This window comes from Podarcis gaigeae, assembly GCF_964106915.1.
Source record: "Podarcis gaigeae genome assembly, chromosome: 8".
Lineage (NCBI taxonomy): Eukaryota > Metazoa > Chordata > Lepidosauria > Squamata > Lacertidae > Podarcis > Podarcis gaigeae.
In genome coordinates, this window is record NC_139684.1 from 32261417 (window position 1) to 32272163 (window position 10747).

Consider the following 10747-nt stretch of genomic DNA (forward strand, 5'->3'; position numbering starts at 1 on the left):
GCTATGACAAACAGCTGTGCAAGCCTTGGGGAGGCAGAAACATGAGAGGGTGTCAGAGGAGGGAGGGAAGGGAAGAGAGACAGAGGCCAGTGTTGCCCGCGGCACCCCTGACCATCATTCAAGGCACCCCAGGGTGCCATGGCACACTGCTTGAAAACCACTGGCCTAGAGAAAACCCTCTGTTAGGTGACTAACAAGCTGAATTAAAAACTATGACTACTGGGGACAAAATAATATAACTTTATTTTCTGCAGCTGTAAGAAACTACAACTAACCAATTCATTTTTATTGTTGCTGTTCTTTTTATTATTAATAGCATATTATCACACTTTTTCATGACAGATTACCCAGAGTAATTTACAAAATAACACAAAAATTAAAACCAAAAGAAAAAACTAAAAAACACCTCCATAATGTACATAAAAAGGCAGGTTTAACACAACCCAATGACTAAAAGATGAGCAAGAAAGTGACCACAAATTTACTTAAATCCCTCCGAATTAAGGGCCCAAAGCCTGGTTGAAAAGGAATGATGTTGCCTAGAAATAGACACAGTGATGGCACCAGGTGTGCCTGAATATAGAAGAGCATTCCACAAGCAGGGAGCCACACCTGAAAAGGCCCACTCAGAACTGGAGCCAAGCCAAGTCAATAAACCATCTCACCTGCTTATATCTCTCCACATTGACCCCTTCCAGCTGACTTAGCCGAACCAGGTTGGTTCCCACCAGGATTCTCAGCTCCTGCCTCTCACGCTCCCTCTTCTCTCGGTCACGACTGTGTCCCTGGTGCTGCATTCGCACCCAGAGCTTGTTCATCTCAGCAAAGTTCAGCAACACAAAGTCCATGGAATCGCTGATGTCCCCGGTCGTTTCTTCGCTGTAAAGTCAAGAGAGCAAGCGCTTCCTTTTTACAGATGTACAGGAGGACAGAGAAGATTTGCTTTCAAGATGAGGGTCAAATCCATTTTTTAAATAAAACAAAGCAGCATCCTCTTTGAACCACAAAGACAGATGCTCGTTAAAAAGAGCCCTCTTTGGGCTAAATATATGCAGCTTGAAGAACCCCTGTCTGGATTTAAACACACGCTGGGAACCACTCCATTTTAAAAGCCTGTGCCGGATTAGGGAGAAAGCCGCACACTGTAACATACAATTTGCATCTCTTCCAAACAAGATTTGAGTGTCCTTTTCATGGACATGAAGCTGTGCTCCTGTACATAGTGTGTCTCTTCCCATAGAAGTGCTCAGCTAGGGAGGTTTTGCGCATGACAATGTATCAGGCAATGGGGTGAAGGGGGGGGGGTCCTTTCCTTTCAAGGAAAAGTAGGCAAATAAATCAATACAAACTTAGCTTTTGTACAGTAGGCTAGTTTCTACACACACACAACCCTCTCTATCTTCCATCCAGACAAACAAGAGTCTGTCTTAGAATTCAAGGACACATTCCACCCTGCAGAAAACACTGCAGGAGGGCGAAAGGCAGGGCCAGTGATGGCAGTGCACTCGGTAAGAGTCCCAAGGTCAGAGAGAGAAGGCTAGAGGGGCACGTTCTACCCCTGGGGCTGCAATAGAAGATCAGCTCATACCTTTGGAGGGCCAAGCTATTTTGTTTCTTAAACAAGGAACAAAAGCGAAAGAATGCAACCAACTTGCAATGTTCAGCTTCCTGGGAAGCAACTTGCATAGCTGGCAAAGGTCCCAAAGCAGAGAGCCAGGTTTCCTCCCTTCCCCTGCCCAACCACGACTTAAGAACATCAGAAAAGCTCTGTGTAAGTGTAGTCTAAAAAATAAGGCTTGAAATGATCCTTGCACAGTTTTGCCCCTAGCAACAAGTTTTCTCCCCTGCAACCTACTTCTCTATTAGACGGGCTCTGAAAGAAGTGGCTGCTACTCTGGCCTGAGCAGACAGGAAGGAAGGACAGATTCTCTGTACATCATTTTTTACTTTGTTTTCCTTAGACCAGCAGTCGTATAAGTTGTAACGCTAACTCGTCAAGTTAAATATTTTAAGCAGAACTAGAATGGGTGAGGTGTTCACTCCCATGTGGGAATTTGCCAGCAGATGATCTGAACTGAGAAAGAAGATCCTGGAAGACTTTCTGGGCCGCTCTGCAGACAGGAAACCCTGTTGGATCAGACCAAGGGCCCATCTAACTCAGCATCTTGGGTCTCAAGAGTTGCTGGAGACTGCGTCTGTGCTCTGGACCTGATTGCCAGCAATCCACAGGGGCATCAGGTTGGCCCACTATGAGAACAAAATGCTGGCCTGATCCAGCAGGCTCCTCTTATATTCTTAATATAGCCATCGCAGCTAGCAGCCATTGACAGCCTTATCCTCCCATGAATTTGTCTAATCTGCTTAGAAAGCTGCCCAAGTTGGGAGCCATCACTGTTATCAGAGGTGAAACTGACAGCTCCTGATTGGACTCTCCATTTACACTCCACCGTCTTCCATCTTGGAACCAAGGCAATGCACACAGGGGTCTTAGGTGACCTCTCTTCCAGGCACTAATTGCACCTGCTGCTGCTGCCCTCAGGTGACCTCAGCCCAAGCCCGGGGACCAGGCAGCTTTGCTCCAGTGTCTGCCTACCAAACACACACAACACACTTCTGAAAGCTCCACTTCTGCCCCACCAGGCTCCTTACTCTGTCTGTTCCCCATCATCAGGCAATATGTTCCGCGTGCACTGAAGGAGATAGTTGCGCAGAAACAGGCCCCTCAGAGGATGCTGGACACCACGGCACATTTCCACCAGGTCTTTTAAGATATCCTTCCTGGACTGAGGAAAGGACTTCACGTAGACAACCCCAACGGTTATGAGTAAATATCTAGGGGAGGAGGGAGGAGAAAGAGAAACGGTTAAGGATACTTAAGTGAAATCACAGAAGAAAAAGCAACTTTCTCATGCGCTGTACTCTCTGGATGTTTTGGACTACAACTCCCATTGTGTGGTTGTTATGGGTGATGGGAGTTATAGTCCAAAACATCTGCCCAAGTGAGGCCACTTACTTGCTGCCCACCAAACAATGCTCCCTTCTACCACAAGAAAATTTCAGGTGATATGAAAAAGCTACTGCAGTTGCAGAAAGCAGATTACTGGGCCCAGAATGCAAGACGTCACCCTTGATTCTTATTTACTTACAGCCGCGGGATGATGTTTCCAGCATACTGCACCAGTTCATAGAGATCCGTCACCTTCCTTCCCTTGGCAAACTCATCCGTCAGGTACACCTCCAGGTAGTGCAGCTCATCAGAGATCGCCATATCTTTTCCTTGCGGTTAAGGATTCAGATTAGAGCAGCAGGTGATGTGCCGTGTGGGTGGGTGACTACCCAGAAATACCAAGGGAAAATCAGTAGCCCTTGAAGAGTTCAAAATTTAAAGCAGATGAAGGGGACAGCAGGAAGGAAGGCGCTGACATTTCAGAGGGCAAAAAGCTCAAGTCTTCAAGCAGAGATAGCTAGGCAAGAGGAAGAAGGAAAGACTTTGAAATCCAATGGTTCCCAAAGTGCGTTGTACCAACCTTTTCAGGTGGCGGGATTACCTAGGAGACAAGGGAGTGGCAGGGAGTGCTGGAGATGTAAATAACTATTAGCTTGTATCACTAAATCGAGTTCATCAATTTTGCTGAATTAATTCAACACAATGGCTCAAGCGGCTTTCGAATAAATGTGCACGTAAATGTTATTATTTGGAATTTTATTATGTTCTTATTGTCCCTAGCGAATCGTGCAGACCGGTTTCTGAATAATGCTTTTAATAGGGATGGGGGCACTGGGGATGAGTTTGTGAAACCAGGCGGGCAGTGGCCTGAAAAAGTTTGGGAACCACTGCGCTAACCCACCCAACCCTGAGAAATGTAATAAATAATACAGTTCTGGATTCCCTGCATGGGAGCAAGGAGTTGGATCATACGATGAGCAAGAAAATCGCTCCCATGGTACTTCCATCTGCAGGTGTTGTTCCAGGTTCCCTCCCTCCCTATCACCATCACCCCAAACAAGACTCAGCTAGCCGCAAGGTAAGTCTCAAGAGGATACAGAGCTCATAATAGCTCTTTGGGGAAAGCATTGAAGTCCGCAGCTCACCAAGCATGTTAGAGGCATGTTTCAGGGCATCCATTAGTTTGTTCTTGTCCTAACAAAACAAAACATTTAAAAGTAAGATTATTGGCCGCACATCTCATTTCCCAATTAGTTCCCCCGCCCCGCCATGCAAGAGTCATACACAGACATGCACCTGGCAGTGATTGCCTTTTGTAACTTTCAGGAATATCCAGTGCTCTGGAGGTCAAGGAGCAACCTGCCAATTCACCCTTCCAGAACAACCTGAAATATATTTTTGATATGACATCTAGGCCACTATTTTGAACAGGCATCCAAAGGCAATTTTACAGCAGTAAGATTATATCCAAAGATAAATAAAATTAAAACACAAAACACAAATAAAACAGCAGAAGCTGAAAAGACAATGCCTGTCAGAAATCAATGAATTGAGAAGAATAAGAAATGTAATTTTATGCTTAAAAATGGTTGGAAAGGCAGCCTTGTAGACCCTTTGGGGAAGAGAACTCCAGAGCGTTAGCCTGTGGTGTTCTGCATTCCCTTGCAGAGAAGGGATCCAGGATGGGTCTCCTTGGCAGACCTTAGTAAGTGGTAGCTTCATTGGGGAGATGGCGCTCCTTAACAAACACTGGGCCAGGTGTTGCTGCGCTGCAACACCCATCCTCAACGACCGCTGGCTGAGGATGATGGGAACTGTAGTCCAACAACATGTGGGGGACGACTGAAGTTGAAGAACTCTGAGCCCAAACTATTAGGGGAATCAAGCCCCACAGTTCTTACCAAACACCGCTTCATTTGGAAGGACTGGACCTTGACAGCTTGAATGGCTTCATCCAGGAGCTTCTCTTGCTCATCCTGAGGAGACTGCTGTGTAGTCGGCTAGGAAAAAGGGGTAAGGGGAACAGGTGATTACTTCCTAGCAAGAACATAGGAGCAGGAGCTGCTGGGTCAGAGTGATATTCCACCTAGTCCATCACCCCGCTTTCCCCAACCAGAAACCAATCAGAAACCTTCAAGCCCTCCTTGTAGGCATCTAGGAAGCTATCATTCTCCCCTGTTGTTGCTCCCCAGGAATTCATTTCCACTGGCATGCAATCTTCGAACAACACAGGATCCCTATACCTCTGCTGCCTGATGGACATCCTTTCATTTGCTTTATTGGGCTTCATTACTGTATGGTTGGGGATCCACCCTGCAACCTTGTAGTGAAGGGCAGGTAAGGAACTTCTTAAATAAGTAGGTCACATGGCTAAATGTCGTTTATACAGCTCCATTCCACTTGGAACAACTCTCCTTTCCTAATTGCAGTGGTTCAATCTGTTCTCATAACTGTACATCATACTGTTGTAACCCCACCTAGAACCTTATGGAAAGGGGCTGGAGGGGCTCTTTTAAGCCAGCAGCTGATCACCCTCTCCTCCCTAAATTCGTCTAATTCTCTTTTAAAATAATCTGAGTTTAGGGGCCCAGGAGCTCATCTCCTGGCAACCAATTTCTTAAGTTAATTATCTATTGTGGGAATAAGCTAATGGTGAGTTCTTGTGGGACCAACACTACTGATCAGTAATGGAGAATGCTGCACTTAGCTGCCCAAGAGTAGGCAAAGACAACCAGAAGCTAGGATCAGCAAGGACCTGGGACTGCAGATGTAAAAGTAGAAAGTCCATTCTGGCCATAGAGAAGCACACTCTCACCCCACCCACCAGCCAAAGAACTGAAGGCTGTGGGGCTGGACGTGCGGTCTTTGTTTGACCTGTATTGGTCAAATCTGTTGTAAGCCACCTTGAGGATTCCTTGATTGAATGGCAAGACATAAACACCTCACAGTAAATAAATAAGGTCCTGCAGAGTGTCAACACATGGGATTTTCTTCCAAGGTAGCACAAGAAAGTCCAGCCTAGAAAGGATTTCACATGTCTTGCAAAGTTTCCTTGTTTCCATTTAATGAAATGCCAATACAGCCAACTTTTATAATGGTTTTATTTTTCTTGGTTACCACATTGAATGATTTACCAAAATTCCAGAGGAACTACATTTATTTGAGTGTAGAAAGCCAATTTCGGTATGTTCCAAGTATATTATTTTGAATAATTGTACTCTGTGAAGTACATTTGCTTTTAGAAGTCCATGCTGTTATATCCCCCCCCCGCAATATCTTTCAGTAATCTTAAAAAATATATTCTATAGCCATATGTATACTGACAGCTAACAATCATGAATCATTTCCCTCATTTCTTGAAAACACGCCCAACACTCTTAGTTTATATTTTTTAAAGTGTATCATTTAAGACACATTTTCAGGACAACCTGACAATCTAAGTTTTCAAACAATGCAACAAAAAACATAAAACACAGTGGAGACCCAAACTGCAAGCTTGTGTCTACTTAAAAAGTAAAGCCCCTTTAGTTCACTCATTCTCAGGTAGCTGAGTGAGTACAGGGCTGCAATCTATATATTCTTGTATTCCTCAACTTTGGGTCCCGAGAGGTTGTTAGACTACAACTCCCATCATCCTCAGCTAGCTTAGCCGATCACCAGAGATAATGGGAGTTGTAGTCCAGCAACATCTGGGGACTTAGGGTTGAAGAACACTGTCTTCACCCAGCCTTCACCAAACTGGTACCCTTCTGCACAATCGTGCTGGCTGGAGCGGATGGGAGTTGGGAGTCCAAACTGGTGCCCTCCAGATGTTTTGGACTCCAACTCCCATCAGCCCCTGCTGGCATGGTCTAGCTACTTTATGTCAAGGCCTCTGAATGTCCCCAGAAGCAGAAGTGTTTCTAGCCGACACCCAAAGACCATTAACCTGATTTGCTTTATTGTACTTTCATATTCTGGAAGCCACCCTGGGAATTCTGGTGGTGGGGACAAGTATATATCCTTATAAATAAATTAACTATATAAATTACAATTGGCGCCAGATGAATAGAAATGGGGAGGGTTCCACAAACAAGGATGCCACCCATGTCACGTCTGATGGTGCAGGCACCAAGAGGAAGACCTTCAATGATGGTCATAACAGCCAGCAAGGCAATCAACCACACAGAATAAGCTGACAAATTAATCATCACTCTTGGTCTGTCTAGCCATTTCAACAAGCTCCTTGAGTGAAGATGGTTTATCCCTGCTCTTATCTGAAGATTATTCATCCCTACCATTTTCAAACACACTCAGAGCTTTTAAGTTCCTCAGCTCAAGATTCAATAGTGTTCCTTGTAGGAATGAAAATCACGGGAGACGAGTAGTGGGTGTCACGAGAGGCGTCTGCCGGGAAAACCCCGGGAACTCTCTTTTATTGAATATTACAAACATTGCCACAGGTGTGGTTGTGGCTGATTGGTTGATACAAACACAAAGAAACTCATTGCCTATTGGTTAATGCAAATGCAAGGCGGGAATTACATGTGAGGGGTGGGAATTACATGTGAACATTAATCACCGGTAGATTAAAGGCTGGGAAACGAGGTTGGGACTAGACAAGCATGAAACCTCCTAATTAATTATAACTAAAGATTAATATGGCATAAAACAATTACTAATGATTGATCATAACATGAAAGAAGACAATAATCAAGTTCTATAGATGTGGTCAGCTATGCATGGAGAACAAGTCACCATGAACTTAAGGTGAACGGAGCGATGAGGGAATGTCTTGGTGTTTGGAGCAAGTTCGTACAGTGTGTGCAGAAACAGAGAGAAGATTATAAGCGAGACTTCCCAGAATGCAAGAGAAAAGAAGCAATACTTCCCATAGCAAGACTTCCCATAAGGCCACAGTTATGTGTAGAAAGAGAATGATGCAATGCTTCCCTATAATGCAACAGTTATGTGCAGAGGGAAAACATATGTGCAGAAGGAAAACTTCCCTTTATCTCCCCCTTTCTTTTCTTTTTTGCGAGGCGTAAAGGGTAAATAAGGCAAAAATATTTCGGGATTAGTGGTGTGCCAGCGAATGCCCAAAATAAGTTCGCCAGGGAGGATGGGACAAAAAAATACTACGAGATACGTGGTTTGCCAACGCATGCTCGAAATAAATCTGCCCATATCTCCTCTTTGGTTTACTGTTGGTGTTGCCATTTTGCAAAATAAGCAGCGAGGCTTTTACCAGGGAGGATGGGACAAAAAATACTACGAGTTTAGTTCCTGACCTCCATCTACCTCAGTGATGGCCAAACTTGGCCCTCCAGCTGTTTTAAGACTACAACTCCTATCATCCCTAGCTAACAGGACCAGTGGTCAGGGGTGATGGGAATTGTAGTCCCAAAACAGCTGGAGGGCCAAGTTTGGCCATCACTGATCTACCTCAATGCCAGCTTTTCCATACAGCTGCATAATGCAGTCTTCCTCAAAGTGATACTCATCAGATGTTTTGGATTACAAATCCCATCAGCCCCAGCCAGTGCTTCCAAAAGGTGGGGATGGTGGGAGTTGTTGTCCAATAATCTCTGGAAGACTCCATGTTGGCTATCCCAACACCAGAGGAAGAGGTCTCTTTGGGCTCAAAGAAGGCGCCTTCCCAACAAAAGAATGGTACACAAGAAAGCTACCCAAATCTAGGAGTTCCTATTTGCACAAACTCATGTAGGGCTTGGGGGGGGTTGCAATTAGCATATATATCAAACCTGGTTGTTGATCGAGGTAACTTTTTCATTGTTCTGATGTTTTAACAATTTTAAAATATTTGCACAGTATTTGACAACTCAGATGCCCAACCGCTGATGCAACACCTAACAAGGTCTTAAGTCACACATGGTAACAAAAAATATAAACGACTCCAAGGCATGAATGGCTCTCTCACGAGCCCATCAAATTCATAACCTTTACTGTTGACCCAGATTTCACATTTGTTCCTCTCTTTTGTATGTTATTTCTGTATCTGCATATGAAGAAGTTTCCATGTACACAAAGCACCCAATGTAAGAGCAGGGAACCTTTGGACTGCCAGATGTTGCCAGACCCCCATTTCCCATCAGCCCTACCCTAACATCTCAGTATTTTAAGGTGCTGCAAGACTCTGTACTTACTAGGGCACTACTAGATAGTGTGGGGCTTACCTCTGAGTAGGCTCCCACAGGATGGCAGCATTAGTCATGAAGGAAGCCACACCTGGGGCTATTTACTGCTTCCCTTTTCTGGAAAAAGTATTTGCTAGCTAAGCAGGGCCTTTGCAGCTCCACATGAACTTGAGACTTCCTTAATTCAAATGGTCTTTTAATTTAGCAGTTTAAATTACTTTAGTTGTAGAGTGCAATTCTAAGCACACTTATTGAAGATAATAAACCCCCATTGAGCTCAATAGTAAACATACGTAGGATTGTGCTCAACCTCTTTTTTTGAAGTGTGTATTGTGGGGGTTTAAAAAATAAAATAAATGTTTTATGCTGTACACTGTTCTGAACCTGAAACGATAAAGAGTGGCATTAAAATGTTCAATTATTGTTGCATTTTTAATATTGATGTGTTATATGTTCGTCCCATTCAGAGCCAATCCCTTATAAAGCCATGGAGAAAAATGAACTTTACAGTACAAAGTACTGAGTGGCCGAAGACAGATGTGTAAGAGATTCTTAAGATCACCAAAATTCTCTTAAGGAAAGGCATTAGTAAGAAGTTTGGCAGACATCCTCAACGCCTGACGTGAAGGGGTCCAAATAAATATTAACCGGAAAACTTCCACAACTGCGAGGCCACCAACAACAAGGTCTTCTGGTGAATGCTAATGAACCTAACCAAATTCTCCAGTCAGTACGCAAGCACATATCCAAGTCTTGGATTACAGGCAGTATCACAGGAGTGCAGGCAATCTTAAAGTAATTCATTCCCAACCAATTTAGGGTAGCCTTCCCCAACAATGTGCCCTCCCATCAGTCCAGGTTGGCACAGCCGCGCTACCTGGGAATTACAGCCCAAAACATCTCTAGAGCAACAGCGGGGAACATGCACTACAACTCCCAAAGCCTTAGCAAGCATGCCCAATGGCCAGGGACGACGGAAGTTGTTCTTCAGCAACATCTGGCGGGTCAAAGGTCGCCCACACCTGTTCCAGAGGTTGAGGAAAGGCAGGCTTGGGGGGCTTAAAGGCTAATACCAGCCCTTTTGAGTTGCGCTGAGAAACACACCAGCAGTCAGCACAACTAAACACAAAAGTCATGTCGCGTGTTCAAACCTCCCGTCCCGTTCACTTTTAGCGCCCTGACATCTTCCTTTGGCAGCAACTGAAGTTCCCCAAGCCGTCTTCAAGATGCAGCCCCACGGAAAGCACATTGCAGTAGTCCAGCTCTGCAGTTTCATTTTGACTGCAATGCACCCAAAGAACACTTAACGTTGGCGATATAAATAGACCCAATTAACTGATAAGGCTTAATAGATTTAATTGGGGAGGAGGGTGAACAGCCAGGCCAACAGCCTTGCCCCATAGAAAGGACTGCGGAGAAGGAGGAGGCCTGAGCAGCCCCTCTTGCCAGGGCGACCCCCACCCCCCACCCCTCTTTACCACCCCCTTCTTTTTTTCTTACTCACCATAGTGGCGCGTCGCTCACTGCAACCCCCGCAGCGCTTGCAACAAACCCCTCCTAGCTAGGCGCCTGCTCAGCCGCCCCCCCACTTCCCACCACTGTCATGTGACAAAGGAAACCCGCTCGGGACCCCGCCTCTTTTTCTTCTACTCTCGCTCCCCAT

General features: G+C 45.0%; 1 protein-coding gene across 1 annotated transcript in view; it reads right to left on the reverse strand.

Moving 5' to 3' along the window:
* The window catches only part of VPS35 (VPS35 retromer complex component), a 28330-nt gene extending 17627 nt beyond the window's left edge, over window positions 1-10703 (reverse strand). Inside the window, exons 1-6 of the mRNA XM_083750495.1 lie at window positions 10589-10703; window positions 4849-4947; window positions 4045-4141; window positions 3147-3270; window positions 2650-2832; window positions 666-879 (exon numbers count right to left, since the gene is read on the reverse strand). Of these exons, the coding sequence (XP_083606621.1) occupies window positions 666-879; window positions 2650-2832; window positions 3147-3270; window positions 4045-4141; window positions 4849-4947; window positions 10589-10591 (720 nt within the window). The 5' untranslated portion in view covers window positions 10592-10703. The remainder of the gene's footprint in view (window positions 1-665; window positions 880-2649; window positions 2833-3146; window positions 3271-4044; window positions 4142-4848; window positions 4948-10588) is intronic.
* Between the last annotated feature and the right edge of the window lie 44 nt (window positions 10704-10747).